Genomic DNA, 25,042 nt, shown 5'->3' on the forward strand with positions numbered 1-25,042 from the left:
AAGAGAAACATCAAATTCCAAATATTCTGTATCCGTAAATCAAAATTTCCTCACATTAACAAAATTAATGTTAAAACATCCAAGAAAAGGAAAACACAAATCATACATTCACCAGCTCGAGGATGCTATCGGTAAGTCATTTCTGATCACCTTTTCTCTATTGATAAACAAATCAGGAGAACCACTCCTATTCCCCATCAATACATAGCTTCTTGTCAATGCTTGAGAACATCTCAAAGAAAGCCTTAAAATGCTTGTAGGCAGTGTCGACATCTTCCCTTCCACATATCTCACGAACACTGCCATAACGATGCAAGACACTAAAGACCGCATTTCATCGGATAATTAAACAGATTTATATTTTTTAAACAGAGTAGTGTATCATAGAGCATAGCTGGGAAATCAATGGCATAAAACAAGGGTAAATATATAATAAGATTGTTTACTTTTGGTACATAAAAGTCACAATTACCTGTAACCCAGTATGTGAAATATGACGACTCGGTTTGTGCCATTGACGGCGTTCAAAATCGGAGAATATTTATTTCAAAGTTTATACAGAGTAATGAGATGTCCCTAGACACCTGTTTCATGCCAAATAGCTAAAGATGACTATGATCTTGTACCAATGTAAACAGTCCTATAATACAGAAACCCTAGTAAAAGGGTACATGAGTTGATCCACGATTTTCCCTATTTTGCTAAAAACATACAAGGGTCAACACTTTTGAGGTCTAAACTTGCTAAACAAGCTGTTCATTGATATCTATGTGCAATAAATGCTACAATGAGTTCTTTCAGCCACATTGACTTTCCTAAACACTATCAGAAAGAAATTGCCAATGAAAACAATCACTAGAATCTCTCTCAAGTATATTTAGAAGCCTCCATGGTCTAGGAGGAGACCAGCGCACTCGTCTAATCATGTAGGAAAGAGATCCCTCTTCATTTAAGGGGTCCAACGATTCCATTAGTCCAACTAAGTACCACCTAATTGGTCCACTCATTGTGGCTAAGTTCGAGTACTAGCAAACAATTTGCACCTTGGAGAAATTTTAACTCTCCCAATAAAAGTAATCCGAAATGGGGAAATGACAAAACCTATCACATCTCACAATCTCATGGACTGGAACTTAGTAACTAGTTTGTATAAATTACAACCCAAAGATTTAGACATGGCATGTCTTCTCCGTTTAGTGGTCGTAAGGGTTCCATTTATTCCTTGAAGAACACATTACTCTTCATGGACGACACTCTCAATACCTACCTTTTGTTTAAAGTGTTTACCCCTACCTTTTTCTCCTTAAAAAACAATATATCAGAGATTGATGGATAAATCAGTATGCTTTTTAACTAGGAAAAGTGATTAGGATTTGTCTACTCAAACATTTGTCAGGCACTAAGGTGGAGGTGAGGAATGCACCTGTGCATGGATAGTTGAGGAATACCACAATCAACAGTCCTAATACCAACCCCTGAGGCAAGTATAGGACCAATGGTAGAACCACAACCCATGTCATTTCTTACAACAAATTCCTGCATACATTGACAAGTTCGTGAGTATCTCAGCAAAAACGATACTGGCTGATGATATAAGAATCCTAAATGCCGATAAAAACACTAAAAAAAAGAAGTGAAAAAACGAATATCCTGAGACGATAATCCCATCCCTAACAAACTTCTTTAGTGTAAATTATCAAGACAATAAATCGGTATATGAAGAAGATTTAGATGCATTTTTCTAAAAATCTTGCTGAGGCTTCAAATACAACCAGATAGTCAAACTTAAGACAAAGTCAAACAGAAAAAAGACCAATAAAAAAATGCATGAAAGCATAATTACAAATTTATCCAACCACCTAATAAGGCTTAGAGAAAGGCATCAAAGAATATTAAGAGAAGCAAAATCAACAAAAAGCTGAATGTAAAAGAACCAAATTGGCAATAGCTAAACCTGAGTAGGAAGGTTGCAAGCACTTGCGATTTCTTTGAACAGAAAGGCTGTCACAGAATTTGTTGCATAACGCTGGTTTGCGTTGTGCTTGATGACAATTCCTTTCTGCAATACTGGTCTGTGCTGGTCTTCATGTTTCTCAGGAAAATTTGGGTGTATGCCATGAGCCATGTCAGCAGACACTATTTTGAGAAGAACAAAAAAGCCTCAGTTACAATAATAGTTCAGTTCATCTTCGAGGAATGGAAATAGAAAGGAAAACATAAACAAACTGAGTCATAGTTCAGAAGCCCATTTGGCACTCTCTTTTAGTAATATGTTGAAAAATTCTCTCCTCTCTCTCTCTCTCTCTCTCTCTCTCTCTCTCTATATATATATATATATATATATATATATATATATATATATATATATATATATATATATATATATATATTGACCTCAGGATGTATGAAGATGAGAAAACATAGTTTTCAAGTCTTGGAAATAGTGCATCTTGTAATGTATTATCTAGACCGACAATTTTCAAGATTTTCAATTGTATATAGATCTACTCAATCAACACTATTTTTAAATCTTTAAATTTTATAATTAGAGATAAAAATAAATTTTCAGGCAATTACAAAGATTTACAATTACTAAAACAATATCTTTCGACACTATTTCAAGGTGCGACTTACGTTGATTAGTTAGGGCCTCAACCTTAAACAAACCACACCCATATGTGGTTTAGAGAGTCTAACAGAGAGAATATCAGAGAGGATAACAGAGAGAATGAGAGAGCAATACTAGAGAGTATAAACCAAACAGAGTAATAGTCTAGCAGAGAAACTTACTGTTTGCAAAGACAATAACTGGAAAACAATTTCCAGTGATGTGGGCAGTATGAGGGAAGAGTTTTGAGATTACAGTCACACATAATAAATTGAAAAAGGTAAAGATAGAACCTGGTTATTTGAGCTATGAAGGTCAGGATAGCTCTGATTGCAATATTACTTCGGGAAGACGGTTGTCTCATAAGAAGAGATTTGCAGATAGAAGAAGGGAAGAGGTGAAGAAGGTTGAAGAAGTGAGAAGGTTGAAGGTTTTGAGAAGGTTGAAGGCTTTGAAGCTCTTCTAGGATAGAGAGCGAGATGAGAAGAAGAAGAGTGTAAGAGAGAAGTGGAAGACCCTGCTTCGAATGAAGAAGGTTGGGTCCTTTTATAGAGGGAGGTTGCTTCCTTGTTAAGAAAGGAATAAAGGAAACGGAGGAAGAGGACAAGAATGAGAAGACTTAAAAGAGATTCGCCAAAGTGATAAAGGGTAAGTGAGAAGACTTAAAGAGATTCGCCACAGGGGTAAGACGAAGAAGACAAAAGGAAAAAAAACAAAAGAAGGATGCTTTTCGGGCATCTTGTACAGTGTATTTTTTGTCCATATTGAATTATGGCTACAGTAAGACATCTGGAACAGTGTTCCTTGTCGGTGACGTGGTCACTGTTTGTTGTCGTATATGTCGGTGCTTGGAATCTGGGAATAGTATTTTGGCTTTTATTGTTGATTGCTTTTGTCGTTTGTATGCAGGCGTTGATAGAGACTTCATGGTCTTTGGCTGACTTCTTCTGGATCATCTTCTTCTAGATCTGTTTCTTCTGGATCAGTCTCTTCTGGATTATCTTCACTCAGTTGAAGATATCTATTGGTGTGGAGTGGAGAAGACTGTACTATTTCTTCGGAAGATGTTGGTTTTCTTCCGGCCTCAGCAAAAACTTCTCTCATCTGTTTTTCTAATTCTTCTTTTGATGCATTGGGATTGGTTTGCAGCATATTTCGGAGATAGGTTGGAAAGTCAAAAGAGGTATTTGCAGTATTTGGGTTTTCCTGGTATTTAGGTGTTTGTGGGGGTATTCTTTTTGGTGTGGTCTTGGTGAGATCCATTAGGAAGATATCCCACCATTTTACCGAAATGGTTTTTCCTAATCTAGGAATATAGGTATAGTCATTTGTGGTATTGGATGAGATGGTGTAGTCCTATTTCATAAAATAGAGGTGAGTGTCAATCATATTGTCACTATTATTATATTGCACAAATTGTTCCTGCAGGTTTTTGAAAGCAGGAGGTAGAACCAAAGAAGTTGAGCCCCACACTAAGAACCAGTTGTGAAACCATGTGGGGAATCTTTCGAAAATAGGCAGCCGGAATTGAAGATACCAGCTGTGTGTTGTTTGGATTTTGATAATAAAAGAATTTGTGCCAGGCTTCTATATACTCGGCATATTTAAAATATTTGTATGAAAAATCTGGGTTGTGCAATTTCTTTCCCTGTGCGGGATTGCAACCCCACTCATCATAGGGAAGAAGCTTTTTTATCTGAACTTTGGAATAAGCAATTATTCTGGTATTTTGCTGGTAGTAATGGACTACAGAGATAGACCCTGTTTTCATGAGTATGGCTTCATAGTATTATCTGGTCTTTACCCCATTGGTAGGGTTGAGGTGGTTGAGGTGGTTTAGTAAGTATAATGGTGCAAGTTTGATAGGATCCATATGAACCTGATGTTCATCTATGGTGATATCCATTAAGAAGGCTCTTTCTATGTATACAGATTTTGGGATATTTGATGTATGAGCAGACTTTGATTGAGCTGGTGAGTATGTAGGAATAGAAGCATGTGCTTCTGGATAAGTAATTTGATGTATTGGGGACTGTGAAGGTGAACGTATATTGAGAGGTGAAGGTTCTCCTTCATATGGTACTATGTTTCTCATGGGTTGTTTATCCTTGCGAGAAGTGCCACGGGATCCCATGTGGTCGGATGAGGATAAAATATCAGTATTGATTTGGTTTTCGTTGAACAGTTGGAGAGCAAGAGATAATGGGGATTCGTCGTTGGCGTCAGTGTAGCCCCCCCTGCAAAAATTCACGGGTGAGAAAGTCAGGAAGAGAATTAGAAGACCTGGGAAGGTGTTCGATGGAAAAATCAAAGGCGGACAATATAGCCTGCCATCGAGCAAATATTTGTTTAGAAACTAAATTTTGAACATCTTTTTGCAAGATATCTTTGGCTGCTTTGCAGTCAGTTCGTATTAAGAAATGTTGATTTAAAATATCACTTTGAAATTTAGTCACACAATGAACTATGGCCAATAATTCTTTTTTGACTATGGAATAATTAAGTTGAGTAGTATTCCAAGCTTTTGAAGTATAACGAAGTAATTGTTCTTTCGAATCAATTTGTTGTTTTAGAATTCCGCCAAGACCTTTATCAGATGCATCACACTCAATAATTTTAAAAGCAGTTGGATGTGGAAGGGAGAGACATTCTAGTGTCTTTACCTTTCTTTTGATTACCTGTACTGCTCGAGTATGAGTATTTGTCCATGGTGGAGGATTCTTTTTGAGTCTATCATATAAAGGCTTAGAATCTAATGCAAGGTTAGGATAAAAATCACTAACATAATTTAAACAACCTAAGAATCTTTGAAGTTCTTTTTTATCAAGTATTTGATCGGGGAATTTATCAGCAGATTGTATTGATCTATCTATGGGAATAATAGTTCCATGATGAATCATATGGCCGAGAAATCTTATATTGGTTTTGAATAATGTTATCTTTTTGGCTGAAACAACTAATCCAGCATTTTGTACTGCATGTATAAATGTGTGAATGTGTTTGATATGTTGATCTATCGATTCCGAGAATATTAGTACATCATCAATATAGACTATCATAAAATGATGGTAGGCATTAAAAACATCATTCATTATTTTCTGGAATTCTGATGGAGCATTTTTTAAACCAAATGGCATAACATTCCATTCGTATTGGCCAAAGGGAACATTAAATGCAGTTTTATATTTTATCTTGTTCTTGGATTTGTATTTGCCAATAACCAGATTTCATATCAAATTTGGAAAAGATACATGCTTGAGCAACTCTATCTAATAGATCTTTTTTATTGGGAATTGGATATCTTATCCATTGTAAAACTTTATTTAATGGTTTATAGTTAATAACAAGTCTAGGAACTCCTCTTTCCTTTTCAGCATTTTTATTAACATAAAAGGCAGCACAACTCCAAGGTGAGGAGCTTGGTCTTATAAGTTTTTTGTGTTGGAGATCTTCGATCTCTTTTCGACACATATCTAGTAAGATAGTATTCATTTGTATTGGTCTAGCTTTTGTATGTATTTGTTTTTCATCAAATCCTGGTTCATAAGGTAGACTTATACTATGCTTTTTTCTTTCCCAAAAAGCATTAGGATGTTCACTACATATGGAAGTTTCTATATGTTGTTGTAATGTTTGAATCTTTTGTTGTATTGAAGAAGTTTGTAATTGTTCTTCAATAACTTTATATTTAATTTCCTGTTTTAAGGTACAAAGAAATTTTTCTTTGTTATTTAATTGACTTTTGACACTATTGAGTTCTTTTAATTTTGGCTTATGTATAAAATTAAAATGTACTGAAATATTGTGAATAACTGAAGATATTCCTGTTTCATTTATAGTTATAGGATATAGCAGAGTAAGAAATGGAACTCCAAGTATTACTGCTTGGCTTAATCCTTTTACCATTATGAATGGTGTATCTATACATTGGTGGTTATTACAAACAGAAGCATTTGATAATTTATATCTAATAAATAATCTACTTCCATCTGCTGTATTCAGTATTTGAGTAGTTTTATCAAAATATTTTGAAGGTACGAGTTCTTCGTTGATACAGTTTAAGTCAGCCCCGGAATCGATTAAAGCTGATGTTTCAAAACTATAATCTGGAGCAATAATTATTTTGACATAGACAAACCATTTTTGAACTACTATTTTGTCTATGAGATTTACAGAGGGAAGAGGTATTATTTTAGCTTCTGATGATTCAGGGATGTCTGATGATGGATTTATTTGTATTAATTCATTAAATCTATTTCATCTGTGTCTGACTCTTGCGATGACATTTGTTGTAATTCTAAAGATTTAATTCTATTTTTTAATTGAACTATTTCAGTTTTTATTTCTTTGATTTCTTGTTTAAGATCTGAAATGGTTGGTTCTTTTTGTTGAGAAATTTGTTGATTACTGACTCTTTTCATTATTGAAGCAAAATTATATTCATCAGGGGTTCTATTAAGAGAAATTGGTTTTGCTTTATTTTTTGTAATATTAATGAATTGAGTAATAACATTCCTTTTTTCATTTGGATTAACTATCTTATCAATAATATCTAGAATGAAATTATCTTCTTGTGTAAGTGTGTGAACATTATGTGTTGGTATTGGACAATTACAATCATCATCCTTTGAGCTGGATGAATTTGTATCTGAATTATTAGTGGAGTCAGAGGAGTCTGTCCACATGAGATCATCATCTTGGATTTGATCAATTTGAGAATCAGAAGAAGTGGAAGATGAAGAATCATAATCGAATACATTATATAATTTAGTTTTTATTGATTCATCTAAATTTAATGATTCTATTTTCTTTTTTAATTTACACTGATGTTTATAATGTCCTATTTTACCACACTAATAGCAAACTGGTAATTTTTTCTTTTTCTTGGTATTGGGGGAAAATTTATTGATTAATTTCTTTTTAGATTTTTTATAATACTTTTTGTCTTTATCTTTATTTTTATTTTTGTATTTTTCCTTTTTATATTTTTTCTTCTTCCTATAGAGTCTGTCAGGCATATTGTTTTTATCAAGGTAATAACCAAATTGTTCACAAAAGTCACCAAGCTCTTTTCGCTTAGTGATTTTTTGTTTATCCAATTGTCTTTTTAATTTCATATCTGTGCATAAAGCTAAACCTTCAGCACATATTTCTGCGGAAAGTTCTCCTAGTGTATAGGATGAATAGACAATAATTCCATTATGTTTTTTCCTTAGTCTTTCCTTGACTTTTTCAGCAAATAAATATGGTAGACCAGCTATAAATTTTTCTTTCTAGTGGTCTAGCGGACAGTCTTCTCTTATTAATAATCTTGAGAAAAATATATCTTTATACCATTTGTAATGTGATAGGGTAGGACAGCGTAGATTAGATAGCAGATCTTCCGATCTTGCTGCTAGTAGAGCTGTACTGCCTACAAAATGAAGTGTAATGGTATATATTAGAGTGTTGACTGCATCACTCTCTGTGTATATTATTTCTTGGTTTTGTTCATTTCTGGCGGTCCATTGCCTAGTATTATTGAGGATTCTATGTTTGGTTTCATCATCTACATAGAAATCCCACCATCCTCTTAACCAGCCAGTAAATCCATTCACTATGGCTTTTGCAACCTCTTGATCAGGGTTGCCTGCCATTTTATTTGCAGATGCATACATAGTCATATGTCTCATAACATCCAATATTTTTAATTCTGATAATCCATCTATTTGCCAATTTACTATTGATCTTCTTGAATATGATACTACCTGTTGTATGGCATCTTCTTCCATTTGTATATCAACAGGTGTAGGTCTCTTATGATATGGTAAGGCTGTTATTGGTTTCCAGTATTTTCCATAGGCTATTATATTTATGGTTTCTGTAATAGGGGTAGTATCCATAAATGCTTTTTCTTGATTTTGGATTGTATCTTCTATGATTGGTTCTTCTTCCTGAAGCATCATTGATTCATGTTCAGGTATTTTTGCTTTACCTTTGTCAGATGACTCGGGTGGTGTATTGACAATGGGTAAAGAAGGAATAGTTATTTTTGGAGAAGGAATTCCTTTGATATCGAGTTGGGATAATTTTGATATCAATTGATCCATAAGAGATTTATTATTATCTCCAATATGAAATTTGTTCTTATTCAATTCTGGAGGTGGTTTGAACAATACTGATTTAGGTATACTTGTAGCAGAAGGTTGTTCTTTGGTAACAAGTCTTTCTATTCTTTCTGCTTGTTTTCCTAGAGATTGCATATCAAGATTAGTATAATTATTTTGTTCCACAATATGAGGTATTAACTCTTGTTTCTTACCAAGTTCTTTAGGTAAGATTTTATATGGAGTAGCAATTATATCATATAAGGATGGAGGTTGAGTAGGCTCATCCTTAACTGGGACTATTGTTTTAAGTATAAGACTTTTTTCAGGTGGATGTGTACTAGCAATGGTAGTACCATCTGTACTTAGATAGGTTTTTACTTCTATTGTTTGAATTTCATCAAATGATGAAGGGATATGAAGTTTATGTTGATAATTACTTATTAACCATAGAAAATATCCTTCTGTTTCCCTTTCTTTTTTAAGGAATTTATTATATTTAGCTTGTAATTTTTCTCTTAACTGTAATGGGATATTTGTAAGATACCATTGTCTGATCTGTCTATTTTCATTTGACATAAAATCTTGCTTGATACAATTATGATCAATTTTTTTCTTTTTTCTTTCTAATTTAGCGGCTAAATATGCTTCTATATATTCATCTGAATAGTTATCATGAAGGTTGTCATATTCTTCTACTTGTAAAGTTAATATTTGAAAATCTTATAATTCTTCGATACTGGGTTCAGTAGTATTTGTAGTACTAGCTTCAGGAGTTTATGTAGGAATAACAATATGGTTTGTTGTTCTCCTTATTCCTTGAAATTGTAGGTCTGAACTAGGTATTGAAGAAGACTGAGTAGGAGGTGGGAGTATTATGACATTTGGATCAGTAGAATAAGATTTTCTACTTGGTATTTTATTTTTAATATTCCTTTTTCTATTTATATTAATATCATCTTGAACTTGTAATTGCTGAAATTTAATTTCAATATTACCATCAGGATGTTCTATTATTTGATTCGGAATATGATGTTGGGGAACTTCTTGAGGTTGATTGGCATGTTGTAATGCCCATGACTGGGGTAGTCTAATATCTGACCATTTTATTGTTTTGGGTACAATCATATTTGATTTTTCCATATTTGTTTGGAATAATACAGTTTGATCTTTTTGATCAATTTGCATAATATTTGGACATAAGGTATTCATGACTTTGAAATATATTCTATAAACTATTGCTAAGTTTTGAGATCCTTGGGTCATATGAAAACCATGTGTTTTTAAATTAATTGTTAATATGTCTAAAATATTTGGGTCAGTTAAAGAAACAGAAAAATTTGGAAAACAATTAAAATATATGGGACCACTACAGAGGCTGGATTCAACCATGCCAAGTAGCGAGTCTGTGAAAATATTGTGTCTTGTATCTCTTAGGCATACAAGCACAGAAGTGTTCAACCCTAATCGGGTCAAAGGTTTTACGGATATTTGAATTAATCCAATATGTAAATATTTGTAATTATGTTCTTTATGTTTTTCAATAATTTTCTTTGACAATAGATGAAAGTCTTCTTGATTTTGTGTGACCGATAAACTTTCTTCTACAGTCTTAATGACATAACCCATTTTGAATCTAAATGATCCTTTATTATAAACGTCATGAATTGGTACCTTAGGTATGTTCCAATTTTGAATATTATGTTCTATGTCATTTATGACTATTTGTTCTTTATTTTTTACTCCAAGTGTTTGAGATGAAGTTGCATTTTTACTAGTTAGATTCCTTATTAAATTTGCCATCCGTAGGTTGCGGATAATGACAATCTGGACATTCAGTGGCCCAGCGTTTTCCCTAAGCGGCTCTTCCTGGCCTTGGCGGTACTTTGCAATAGGCGTTCACTTGTCTCTTGCCTTAACTCTCGGACCAACTTTCTAGGATGTAAATTTATATATATATATATATAGGAAGAGACTACAAAACGCCTATGGGAAAAAATGAATAGTATTTTTGCCCATAGGCGTGGCCCTGTTCGATTTTTTCGGACAGCGTGGATTAAAGACCGTCACGGAGTTAGCATATCCGTGGTGGTCCGTCACGGATAGAGCAAGCCTGTGATGGGATTTTTTCACGTAAATTTGAAGCAAAAAAATATTGGGGGCCCACCACAGCTCCTGTAGGTCCGTGGCGATTTTTAGGCAAAACCGTCATGGACATAGCATGGGGCAAAACACTGTAGCACTTCGCCTCAATATATATATATATATATATATATATATATATATATATATATATATATATGGGAGTCACTGTTGTACGCCCATATGCAAATGTGTAACCGATCTAAAGCTCACGGATGTCCAATAGTATTTGAATTTTAAATGTTTTTCTACAAATCCAAATCACTTGAAATTTTACGCGCGTGTTTTTCTCATCAAGGCGCACCTAATAAAAATATAAAAAAAAATTCGGGAAAAACAAATTGATCAAAATACCCCCAAAAAATTTTTGGGGGTATTTTGGTCAATTTATTTCATACAAAAATGTGTTTTGATATTTTTCGTAGATTCGCCTATTTTTTAAGAACACAAACATAAAATTTCAACTGATTTGGATACGTAAAAAAAACATTAAAATTCAAACACTATTGGACATCCGTGATCATTAGATCGGCCCAGATTCCATCTGAGTCATTGGCATTTACTGTAGCAGTATGCAGCTAGGCGCACAACATCTTTTCCCTATATATATATATAGGCGCACAACATCTTTTCCATATATATATATATATATATATATATATATATATATATATATGGAAAAGGCTTATGTGAGCCAATGGGCTCACAAGAAAAAATGAGCCTAATGGCCCAGATTGAATTTGGACCTATCACAGATGTCCGATAGTGTTTGAATTTTAATTTTTTTTCTACAAATCCAAATCACTTGAAATTTTAGAAGTGTGTTGATAAAAAATAGGTGAATATTCAAAAAATATTTTAAAAAAATATTTTACATGAAAAAAAAGACCAAAATAATTTTTGGGGGTATTTTGATCATTTTTAATTTTACGGATTATTTTTTTATATTTTTATTAAGTGCGGCCTGATGAGAAGAACATTCACCTATAATTTCAAATGATTTGGATTTGAGAAAACAAATTAAAATTCAAACACTCTCGACCGTCAGATCGGCCCAGATTCAATCTGGGCCATTGGGCTTATACTATTGTGTGAGCTAGTGGGCTCACCCTAGCATTTTGTATATATATATATATATATATAGATATATATATATATATATATATATAGGAAGATACAACAAAACGCCTATAAGCAAAAATGAATAGTGATTTCGCCTTCCCTCATCACCGTCCAAAGTTCATCGCAAAGTCACGATTGTCCGGTAGTGTTTTATTTTTCATTTTTTTTCTACAAATCGGAATGATTTGAAATTTGGAGCGTATGTTCATAAAAAATAGGCGAATCTACAAAAAATATCAAAACAATATTTTACATGAAATAAATGTACCAAAATACCAGATATATTTTGGTCAATTTGTTTTCGCGAATTTTTTATTTTTATTTTTATTAGGTGCGCCTTACTATGATGTACACACGATCCAAATTTCAGATAATTTCGATTTGTGAAAAAAAAAATGAAACACTACAGAATAATCGTGACCGAACTTTTGATAGTGATGAGGATAGGCGAAATCACTATTTATTTTTGCCTACAGGCGTTGGGAAGACTTGTATATATATATATATATATATATATATATATATATATATATATATATATATATAGAAGCCACTATGCAATGCTTATGGGCAAAAATGAATAGTATTTTCCCCCATAGGCTCGACGCGGTATGATTTTTTTGGATGGCATTGATTAAACGACTGCAATGGACTTACTATGTCGGTGATGGTATATTTTCATGCAAAAAAACACGGAAAACCGCCACAGCTCCCATAGATCTGTGGCTATATGTATATATATAAACTCTTCCCAACGCCTATAGGCGAAATTAAACAATGATTTCCTCTACCCTCATCACCATCCAAACTTCACCGCACGGTCACAGTTGTCCAGTAGTGTTTCAAATTTCATTTTATTCTACAAATCCAAATTATTTGAAATTTGGAGCATATGTAAATTTTAGTGAGGCACGCCTAATAAAAATATGAAAGAAATAATTCGCAAACTATAAATTGATCAAAATACCCTCATAAATTTACGAGGGTATTTTGATCAATTTATATTTTGCGAATTATTTTTTTCATATTTTTATTAGGTGTGCCTCACTAAGATGAAGCATGCTCCAAATTTCAGATCATTCCGAATAGTAAAAAAAAAGAAAAATTGAAACACCACCATACAACTGTGACCGTACGATGAAGTGTAGATAGTGATGAAGGTACGCGAAATCACTATTAATTTTTGCCTATAGGTGTTTTGTAGTATCTTCCATATATATATATATATATATATATATATATATATATATGGGAAAAGATGGGATTAGCCCACTAGCTCATATGAACATATAAGCTCAACGTCCCAGATTGAATCTAAGCCGATCTGACGATCACAGATGTCCGGTAGTGTTTGAATTTTAGTTTTTTTTTTACAAATCCAAATCACTTAAAATTTTAGGTGTGTGTTCATCAAATCCATAAATTTAAGGGGGTATTTTGGTCAATTTATATTTTGTGAATTATTTTTTTCATATTTTTATTAAGTGTGCCTCACTAAGATGAGACATGCTCCAAATTTCAGATCATTCTGGTTAGTAAAAAAAAAATGAAAATTGAAACACTACTGGACAACTGTGACCGTACGATGAAGTGTGGATGGTGATGAGGGTAAGTGAAATTACTTTTAATTTTCACCTATAGGTGTTTTGTAGTATCTTCCATATATATATATATATATATATGGAAAAAAATGGGATTAGCCCACTAGCTCATATGAACATATAAGCCTAACGTCCCAGATTGAATCTGGGTCGATCTGACGATCACAGACGTCTGATAGTGTTTGAATTTTAGTTTTTTTTCTACAAATTCAAATCACTTGAAATTTTCGACGTGTGTTCATCAAAAATAAGTGAATCTTCGAAAAATATCAAAAAAATATTTTACATGAAATAAATTGACTAAAATACCGGTATTTTATTCCTTTTTTTTTGCGAATAATTTTTTTTTATATTTTTAGTAGGTGCGCCTTGATGAGAAGAACACACGCCTAAAATTTCAAGTAATTGTATTTGTAGAAAAAAAATTAAAATTCAAACGCAAAATGAGGTCGTGACCATCAGATCAACCCAGATTCAATTTAAGCCGTTGGGCTCATATGTTCATATGAGCTAGTGGGCTAATCCTAGCTTTTTCCCATATATATATATATGTTCATATGAGCTAGTGGGCTAATCCCAGCTTTTTCCTATATATATATATATATATATATATATATATATATATATATATATATATATATATATATATATATATATATATATATATATATATATATATATATATAAGGTTGCAACCTTAAACAATCCAATTAAGACGCACCTCCAAATTTTATCATAATATGTAATTTTGGTATAAAACATTCTTAGAATTATATGAAAATCATTTTTTATATCTAATTATAAAATTGTAAACTCCAAAAATGGTTAAAATCAAGTAGATCTATAAACATATGGAAATCTTAACAAACTCTCTCTCTCTCTCTCTCTCTCTCTATATATATATATATATATATATATATATATATATATATATATATATATATAGATAGAAAAAAGTTTATATAAGGATGCTACCTTATAATGTAGAACTACGGATTGCCCTCAAACATCCATCGGAAATGGTAGCTTTAATGTTGAAAAACCCTTTGATTGATCATCTCAACATTGAGATATATGACAATAAAAAATAAAAAGATTTTAAGTCTCATAAATAGTTCATTTTACAACATATGATCTACACCGTCCATTTTCAAGATTTTCATATGTTTATAGATCTACTTGACTTTAACCATTTTTGAAATTTAAAATTTTAAAATTAGATATAAAAATAGATTTTGAGATAATCCCAATAACATTTTACATCAAAATTATATACCATGATAAAATTTGAAGGGCACCGTACCTCAACACCTATGGAGGCGTCCGTATGCCAACTGCACCCATATATATATATATATATATATATATATATATATATATATATATATATATATATATAGAGAGAGAGAGAGAGAGGAATGATTTCATGCAACAGTTGCGTAGTAGTATAATGCAACCATCTTTAAAACCATGTTAGAGGCATTTGTTTGACACGAATTTTAAAATGTACACTCTTTTCAGTCTAAAGAACAATCACAAAAAAGAAAATTTTGAAAAAATGCCTTAAAATGTGTTTTTCTAGACCAATTAATATAAGCCGTCCATTTTAGTGAGATGGTTAGATATAGGCCTCTGAAGGATTTTTTTATTCCCAAAATTTTTATATAGTGTTATCATCATTAGATTAATAGTGTTAAAAAGGAAAAAAGTGATTTTGAATTTGTTAAGTCCTAGATCTTGAAATTCACCAAATGGACAATTGAAATTCATTGTTGGGTGCAAATTTTGACTATATCTAGGGTGCAAATTGAATTTCTTAGGATTGATTATGAGGATGAAGAGAATGTGTGTGCAAAATTTGGGGTTATACAAATGCCAAAAACAGGGTTTTCTAGAGGTGCGGTTGGATTATACTACTATACAACTGTTGCATGAAATCATTCCCCATATATATATATGGGTGTAGTTTCTATAAGGTTGCAACCTTAAACAATCCATTTACGGCGCACCTCCAAATTCTATCATGACATGTAATTTTGGTGTAAAAAATCCTTAGGCTTATCTCAAAATCTATTTTCATATCTAATTATAAAATTTTGAACTCCAAAAATAGTTAAAATCAAGTAGATCTATAAACATATGAAAATCTTGAAAATGAACGATCTAGATAATGTGTTGCAAGATGCACTATTTCTAGAACTCAAAATCTTTTTTTTTTCCATATTCATACATCTAGACATCGAGATGATCAATTAGAGGGTTTTTCAATATTAAAACAACCTTTTCCGATTGATCTTTTAGGTGCATCTTTAATTCTACATTTTAAGGTTGCAACCTTATACGAACTTTTTCCTATATATATATATATATATATATATATATATATATATAAACACAAAAAAAAACCCATGCACTTTCAATAAAACATTCAAGGATTATAACGATAATAGAAAAGTAATCATTAAAACATTACCCAGAAATGATCTTCGTATTGCTCGCTCATAAGTGCTCTCACCAACATGACCATGACTTAAGCAACCAACTATGCGTCTCATGGCCTGAAACATAGTAGGTGCACCAGCTCCTTGTACTGAATTTGATCCAACCTGACCGAGTGATGTCATGTTAGAAACAGATATTTAATTACAATGAACTGCCTATAAGGAACACAGAGTGAAGCAGTGTGCATGTGTTTTTTTACACATTCAACACATAGCCCATTGGACAGATAACTGATTTTACACTAGTGGGGAACAGAAACAGATATGATAGTTTTCGATATGATATTAGGAGTCATTTTTATAAGCATGCAATATGAAACAAAATTTAGAAAAAAGGACAGATGAGTGCAAGCATAGCATAAAAACAAGAAATCTAGATTGCATATTGTTTAGCAACATAAAAAATCATGGAGTACATAGATAAATGCCCAACCAAGTCCAAGTTGACTACTGAAGCAGCCAGTTTCTTTGATTTTCATCCATTCAAATGCTTTTATCAGTTGACTAGCATAGAAAAACAAGCAACATCTATAAAACAGGACAGAAATGTGCACATTCCTGTGATGTAACTTCAGGATGAAAATGCCCCAAAAGAAGAGTACCATTTGAAAAATCAAAAGGAAAAGAGAAAAAATGCCCCAACAAATACAAGAGAAACACTATGACAACACAAACTACATGCTTGGAGAGATAGGACAAAGATATTGACATGTATGATAGCCCATTTATTGGTACCGAGGAACTCTATAAGTCAAGAGGAGCTCAAGGAAGGAGAGGACAAAGGCTTTTTGGCAACCCTATTATATTTATACTAGAGAATTAGTTGTAATTCCCATTTTGTTCCCCACGAGTGTATGATAATTGTGCCCATGAAATTGCAACGATATGGTTAATAGCATTAGTCAATGCAAAAGTGTCGGAAGTATTAGCCTCAATCAAGGAGGGAGGACTCTCCTAGAAGTTAGAAGTTGTGAACCCAGATGCAACTTGAGGCTTTCTTAAATCCCTTAAGCAAGTTAACATGTTCATCTGACAGAGTAAAATAAATAGCATTTCAAGAAGAAAAAAAGGCAAGCCAAGTAATAAGGAGGCCAATCTCGCTAGGTGCAGCCATTTAAAATTTGGCAGATTACAGGTCCACAACTATCGTGCTGCTCACCTGATGCTGGATATTGATGTCAAGAGAATTATCAAAATAACAATAATAAACAATCCAGACGAGCCTATCATAAGGCTTCCAAAGGCATGAGGTTGGAGCTTCCATTCCAGGATCACATAAGTGATTATCAAATTGTACTGGGCAAAGTGGATATCCAAGAGGTATGAGAAGCCAGAAGTTTATTTACATTGAAGTATGGGAGTGTTCGAAAATTTAGATGATGTTTACTTTGTTTTTAGTATGAATACAAGACATATTTCATAATCCAAGATGCTAATCCAACCAAGATATATTATCCCCTATAACATCTCATCCGACCTGGCTCGTTATGCATGTCAACCACAAAATAGAGACAACATCCACCGTCTAACCCAACAAATAAAAGAAAAAACATCCATCATTGAAACCTGGTTTCATTGTGATTTTCCAATACCATTCCAAATTCTGGACTTTAATGAACATTTAGTTTCCCTTTTTGGAAAGACTGATTTTGTATTAATGGTAAAAGGATTTACATTCCTGTGTACGTCAAAATCCATTCCAAACTTGGAACTGCATGAAGACATATATAAGTAAAATCCGCCCTGAACTCGAAACTATAAGAAAGCATATCAACGGTATGTTTATAGATTAATTTGCACGAGCAGTCAGTTCATGTAAGGTGCCTGGAAATAATTAAACATTCCTCACAGAACTGCCCTTTGCAAGGCTATCTACCACCATGTTCACTTCTCACTACATGTGCCTGAAAAAGACCTGAAATCAATGATTTGATTGAAGAATTTTCCCAACTGCCCAAGGACAGAGCCTCCTTTCCTGTCCATCAATTGATGTTCTGGGAAATCCCCTTCAACCTCCAAAGTATCATCCCTGCTATGGACAAATATTTTCTGACCCTCCAACAGTACCAAAGTCTCCCCTTTGATGGAGTTTGCAGTACCAACAGGACCGGAATATGAAAGAAAGGAATCACGCAAGTTGGTTCTAAATATGCCACCCAACCCAGCCAAGCCAGGATTGCCAACAAAGCACTATCGATGTATAATTTGACTACACCAGGAGACAGAGGCAACCACAGGTTGGACCTAGGATATTTGTCTCTCTTGCATCTCTAATGATGGCCCCAATTCTGTGCAAAGTCTACCAAGGGCCAGCCAAAGAAAAGCTTATGATGTTTGGCCCAAAATTGATCTTGGTCCTCATCTTATCCTTCAGAGTCCTCGTAAGTCTTTCCTTACTATGAAAGATGCTAGAGTTTTGCTCGAACCGTAGTATCCACATAGAGCCCTCCATATGGGCATGCAAAGAAATAGCCCAGCACCCAGGAGGGGGGAAGGGGGGACAAGTGGCCTGAGAGCAGCTGTTGGATAGTCTCAGGCCACACACAAACTGACTCAAACAGTTCCAACTTCCGAATCCAACGTAAAACATCTGGACTGCTACCAGACAATGGATAAATGTCGACTGTTTACTCATCTTACAACACTTGGAACATAATACAACGGTTTTGTATCAGGATTCCTCTTCTTTGGATTCGACTTCTTAGAGAAGACCAACCAGTGGAAGGCATGGATTTTTAGTAGGACGGGAATATGCCAGACCTTGGAAGTAATAGTTGGCACACTGTTTTACAGGGTTCAAACTGCTGTACATGGAAGAGCTGAGAACTGACCTGTAGAGGTGGGAGTCCACATCATTTTGTCCCACCCCAGGATAAACTGGTTTTGAGGAGCTGAAAGAATTTCACATGGGAATATAATCTCTGAGTCGCAAAGATTTCTTCGAAAACCAGGTTACCACATAAGTTGTCCCCCAAGAACTTCAAAACAGTGAACAATCAGCACATCCTGGTTTGTGGCTAATGAGAAGAGGCTTGGGAATCATCTCTCCAACGTGCAGTCCCTGAGCCAAATATCCTTCCAAAGCCAGACCCTCTCCCCTTCCTTCGCAGCAAATCTAGTTCTATTGAGATAGTCCCCATGAATGGAAGCAATGGCCTTTCAAGTACCAGAAATGCGGACAGTTATTAATCTTAGGAAAACCAGCCCAAGTCATCAAGGCCATATTTCCCCTGGATAACTCTTTGCCACAAGTGCCCATTTTGGCTCGTAAAGCATCACCACTACTGGGCAGTATTACAGTCTTTGAGATTATGAATCCATAGCCCGCCAACCCTCTTAAATTTACAGGTCCGATCCCAGCCGAAATAATAGAATTTACGTGTCTACGACCAAATGAATTATCTCATCAGGTGCTCACGACTGTTGAGAACAGCCATGGGTGCCCAATATTTAGAATTTCCAGGATCCAAAACCCCAACACTTCACATGCACATTGATTCTCCCAATAGACATAGACTGTCCTCCCACCACCCCCACAGTAACAACTCTTTCACTATTTCAATCATCAAACCAACTAAAGTCAAATTTGCGAATTATGATGATTGTTGGATAAGGTACCTTTAGAAGAGAACATTACATAGAGGGTTGCCCCAAGCAGAGATAAGGTATCTTTAATATGTTACTATATTTGTTATAGTCTTCTTGGTAATCCCAGTAAACAAAGGAAGTAATGAAACTAAATGTGTAATTTCAAGCACAGCACAACATAAGGCCCCTGCTCTCACCCTCCCTCATCGATGGCAACTCTTTCAATGGTTAACTCTGGAATATGAGCTTGCAACCTAGGTTTGCGATGGAACACTCCAGAGTCTCCAGAGTCCAGACAACAAAAGCAATATGGAACTATCGACATAAAGTCTTCCATCAAAATCCCAATTTAAGGAATATCAACCTTTAAATCCGTACAATGCGATATTTAAACAAATGAAGCCAAACAGACAGAATTCTTTTGGATTCTACAAGTCAATGTCGACACAATTAAGCATTGAGATTTTTACAGAGCATGCATATTCTTCTAAACAGGCACAAGTTAAAGGAGATCATTACCTCTTCAGTATCAAATAAAGCAACCATTCGTATAGCAGATTCATGCGATAAATCGCCTGGAAACTTACACGAATCCACAAGAGCTCTCAAAGCACAATAACTCGAAGCAAGATTGTCTAGTCTTCCAGAAAAGATAAATTCATTGTTTGCACCTCCGAGGCAGCTAGGCTGGGTGTCACAAACATTCAACTCAACACCTAAGACTTCTTCAACAGGACAACCAAGCTCATCTGACAAAACCTGCAGCGAAGAGATATCCAAGATCAAAAGTATCCTGGAAACCTGAAAATAAATGCTGATTAGGAATGGAACCCTTGACATCATGTTCTGGCTCTATCACCCTAACCACCCAGGCCAAGGCCCCTTCCTATCTTGAGTTAGACAATCAGAATATTTTTTTTAAGAAATCTGAGAAAATACCTGCAACAGAAGCGGGTGATGAGCATTTTTTAAGGACGACAAAGATATTGCCTCTTCAAACTTTGGAGATGTCTTATCTTCTGGTTTTGTAGCAAGAAGTGGAACAAGGTGAGTCTCAAGATTTGGTTTAAATCCATCATTGGTTACTGAGCTGTACCAAGGAAAGTCGATGCATTTAAATTATCCTCCCAACTCATCACTATATCCCAGACAAGAGCATGAGGAATTTAAAAAGACGCAAATATAATAAATAACAGCTAAAGGGCCGGAAACTATGTCAGGACAAAATAGCATGGTAACTCCAAATGAGGAATAAAAAATGAAAAGCTAGAGATGAATCAATAGTAACTAACATGATCATCAATGAAAATAAAAATCCAGTCTACATATGAAACACAGAGAAAATGCCATAAATGTATTGTCTATTATCAGCAGCTACCGGTCAAGATGAATGGCCAGTGTTGGTATTCGTAAAATAGGCCTCTTCACTTTGACAAGCCTCTGCTTATAAGACCCATCACCAGATTTTAATATTACTCTTCCGGCAACACTGAGATCCCTATCAAACCATGTATGCCACAGCCCAGCTCCATATGTCTGTATATTCACCATAAGAAATCCAGACTTCGATGATGCAGTTATTGGTTTGAGTTTTGGACAAGGGCTATCTGTGTGTGCAGCAACAACATGAAAACCACTTCCTGCATTGTATCTGTGATGCAAAGGAAATATGTCAGGATAATTGTTTCTAAATCATACTACATAATCAGGAGAAAGGAGATGCTAAAAAGATATTAAAACAAATCCCAAAAGTATCACAGAATTTTTTTTTTTAGCTGGCATCATGGAGAACCTCTCCATGCAACATAATGTTTAAGCCACCAGTTAGACAAAATTAGAAAATCATTAAGGTATAGAATTTGCTGGCTATGCTGTTCATGCCATCACTTACTGGATAATGGAAACTAATTTTTGAGTCTAAGAGGTTCCTAATGGATGTCCTCATGTGAGTTCTGAAGGAGATTTACGGGATGAGTGAAGTTTTTTCTACATTATGAACTTGAGAAGTATATCCCAGGTATTCCAGGTTCAGAACAAGAATCCATACGCTAAATTTTCAAGTAGCACATGCAACATTGAGAAGCATGTCCTAGTTATGCTCATGATGATAGGAATAAGCAATTCCTAACAGAAAAACCATGCTAGTAGGATAATTTACATTTCAACTACAAAATATGGCTTAACAGTACTTAAACCAACAAAATCATCATTTAATCTAAGAGTATGGAACAAGTGTCTGATCCGTAATTCCATATAAGGTGGCATTATCTCCAAATAGCTATCATCATGGATACAACCCTAATAGAACAAGAAGCATGTAGCTGAATGACTGAGAAGTAAATTACACAGCAAGATCAGCTAACGAGGGCAACATGTCTAGTACAAGGATTGATTAGTGCCATAAATTGATAGACACAATATCGGCTATTTTCCAAGAATAAACATCAATACAGACACAGTGAGCAACCAGATCAGTGGTAAAAGTACATTACAGTGGTGTAGTCAATCAAGAACTTCAAGAAATTACTAAGCACTATCTGCATTCAAATCTTGAAAAGGTAAAATGCTTCAAACTATCATTAATTTCCGCTGTAGTTTCCAACATGAATATAGATAGGACATCCATTAAGACATCCAAAAGGGGAGCCATTTCGTTTCAACAACGCAGGGAATTTGTCACAACTTTAGTCGCTTGATCTTCAATAGTATGTATAGAAATATATAGAGAATAACTCATCAAAAGTAGCTTTTCTTCTTTATGTGAATAAAAGTTCATAAAAGATCATGTTTAGACCTACTTTTCTCCAACAGAAAAAGCAATCAAGCAAGACATGTTCCTTGTAAAGAAGTAGCGTCCCCCAGGCTTTATATCCCATTCATCATTCTCATTTAGCATATGAAATCCTGCTGCAAGTAATTGCCGTTTTGCTTCAGCTGAAAAAATAACAAGGGCATAAGCAGCATTGGTAAGTTAACTTTCAAAGTCTGTTCTCATAATTTATTAGCACGCATAGGCAGGCTGAGACACAACTAGGTTGAAATATAAACCCGTGAGATGTGCCGTCATCACCTATTCACCTCCAACACACATACTTTTTTACTTAAAAAATCATTTAAGCATTTGTAGTTATGCTTTTATAACCACCAATTTACTTCTAAAGATATTCCAAAAGAGCAGTTACAACACATTATAGATTCTGTTCCAGCACATTCAACAAATGCGTGTGCTAACCACAAAAAAATGCACGTGTCTCTTTGTGCCCCATTTGACAGGGATGAGGTAAAGATCCTCATGCAACCAAGGTGGAAGTTTAAATAATCCCTCACCAGGCATACTAACTTGAATGAGATGTCAAGTGAAAGAAGGGAAAGATCAAACTCTAAACTGTCTTATAAGGCCTTCCTTAATACTCTCTGAGAAAATACATCTTGCTTGAAGCCTTGGGGCCACAGATTACGTACAATGCTACGAGAGTAACCTAAATTGAGATAGAGACTACGCGGTTAGTGAATCAACAGAGGGCCAGTGACGGTACAATACTACAATGTTATGAGAGTAGTCTAAATAGAGAGAGAGACTGTGGTCAGTGAGTCAGCAGAGAGAGAGAGAGAGAGCTCACTTCAAGGGAGTTAGTTGACAGCCCTTTAAATGCAGTTAAGGCTAAACCTGTAGGTGTATGTTACCTATTCCTGAACAAAAGTGGAATCACCCAGGTTGAGGCTCGGGTCTGTAACAGATACCACATGAACCCAGCTTAAATACTCATACTACAAGGGAATCAAGCTTAGACCCCTACCTACTGGCTCAGCCTAGATACTTCTCTTTTTTCATGTGCATATATATGTATGCATAGAAATGTCTGTATGTGTATAAGCACATTAAAATTAATATTAGACCCCTACCTACTGGCTCAACCTAGATACTTCTCTTTGTTCATGTGCTTATATATGTATGCATAGGAATTTCTGTATGTGTATAAACGCATCAAAATTAGTACTAGAATATCTAAGTCCAATGTTTATTAAACAATAAATATCATCAGAATGTGCCCAATAGATGTATATATTAGAAAATATAATGTCTTTTTCTCACTTTCAGAATACATGTGGTCTTAAAAAGATGATTATATATCAAGTTGCACAGCTAACCTAAAATTACAAACTATGATGCATTTCAAACTGCGATGTACCATTGAAACTTTGCATCATAAAAAATAACAATATTTACGAAAGTCTTGTAGCATAAATTCTTGGTTAACTTATGACACAAAACACTGAGAAACCCAGATATTTTGTTCCAGCATTCAAGACATGACAGTGGCCAAATGATGTATTTTAATACAATGCATTTAAACCATGAAGTTGTCAGGAGAAGGACATAGTTGTTAAATGAGTTACGCACATTCGAATTCTTTTATACATCCATACTATGGAAACTTGAAATTAATTATCAATAAAAAGGAATTTCAAACTTCTTACCAGTAGCATGAAACTGAGTCCAAGATTCATTTAGAAAATCCAGCATCTCCCCAATTATTGAAAAAGGGCTCCTACTTGAAGAAGTCTTTTAACCAAACGCACATGGAGTGTTTAAAAAAAAAGAACAAAAATTAGGAAAGAAACAGAAATATATCTTGATAAACAGTACATTTCTTGATAAACAGTACATTGCAGTGTTATGTATCATATGAATAAGAGAGTTCCTTTTTATCTTTCTTATTTTTTTCTTCATTATTTAAGATAGAGCCGAATAATCTTAGTAATTAGGAAATTCAACAAAAACTACGAAAACGAACCGATACAGATTTCCCCCTTTAATTTCCTAAGCTGTCCTAGTTTAAACACATCTGTAAACACATTTTCCAGAAGAAAACACGGTAATACATGGTTCAGAAGAAACAGATGAGTTTTCGATATTAAAAATATCCAAAAAATATAAATACCCAATCAGTTTCCTAAAGTCAACATATTTAGACCAATTGAAGTACACTAACCTAAATTTCTTAGGGAAAATAAACAAAGGTACAAATGGATAATCCAGTTCAAATTCTTCACCGTAATCTCCTGTTTTTTCCCCTTGTTTTCCATCTATTATAAATGAAAGAAAAAAAAATTCCCACCTCGAAAGACTGATTCTCAGATGAAACCAGTTCGCCATTTGAGCAATAGAGTTTGGGAAGGAAGAAGGGAATCCGTGGAGTTGCAGAGAAGCCATGGAGTTTTAAGCCTCGAAAATCAGAGCTTAAAATAGTTGAAAATGGCGTTCTTCCTCTGCAAATTCTAGGAGAAGTGATGATGGGAGAAGGGTTAAGGAATTGCATCCCACAAACTTTCATTGTTTTCCTCTCTCTGCCACAACTGTGTTTTCCTCTCTTTGCGAAAATACCTCACCAT

At 34.3% G+C, this 25,042-nt stretch overlaps 1 protein-coding gene across 13 annotated transcripts; it reads right to left on the minus strand.

Annotated features, from left to right (window-relative positions):
- Positions 1-27: 27 nt before the first annotated feature.
- On the minus strand, positions 28-25,042 carry LOC18441305 (Zn-dependent exopeptidases superfamily protein). 13 transcript variants are annotated; one of them, XR_016044522.1, is made up of 10 exons: positions 24,769-25,042; positions 24,128-24,212; positions 22,447-22,582; positions 21,027-21,299; positions 20,588-20,738; positions 20,236-20,407; positions 16,033-16,165; positions 1,955-2,136; positions 1,424-1,536; positions 28-299 (listed from the first exon to the last, which is right to left on the minus strand). XR_016044522.1 is itself a non-coding variant. In XM_011627653.3 (10 exons), the coding sequence occupies exons 1-10, from the start codon at positions 24,982-24,984 to the stop codon at positions 188-190; spliced, it is 1,641 nt and encodes a 546-aa protein (XP_011625955.2). In that variant the 5' UTR covers positions 24,985-25,042; the 3' UTR covers positions 28-187. The 13 variants fall into 13 exon arrangements, 9 of the variants coding, with proteins under 9 accessions (XP_011625955.2, XP_088708146.1, XP_088708149.1 ...); XR_016044520.1 differs by having other exon boundaries at positions 20,236-20,449; XM_011627653.3 differs by having other exon boundaries at positions 20,168-20,407.

The sequence above is a fragment of the Amborella trichopoda genome, chromosome 11, assembly GCF_054954075.1.
Source record: "Amborella trichopoda isolate Santa Cruz 75 chromosome 11, AtrichopodaSantaCruz75HAP2 v2.0, whole genome shotgun sequence".
NCBI lineage: Eukaryota > Viridiplantae > Streptophyta > Magnoliopsida > Amborellales > Amborellaceae > Amborella > Amborella trichopoda.

Excerpts from the sequence above, each read along its gene's own strand:
- LOC18441305 (XM_088852020.1), bottom strand. The coding sequence starts at position 24,984 with ATGAAAGTTTGTGGGATGCAATTCCTTAACCCTTCTCCCATCATCACT. Across the intron at positions 22,583-24,127 it reads GACTCAGTTTCATGCTACTG|CTGAAGCAAAACGGCAATTA; the intron begins GTAAGAAGTTTG and ends TTATTTTTTCAG. Across the intron at positions 21,300-22,446 it reads GCTTTTTCTGTTGGAGAAAA|ATACAATGCAGGAAGTGGTT; the intron begins GTAGGTCTAAAC and ends TTTGCATCACAG.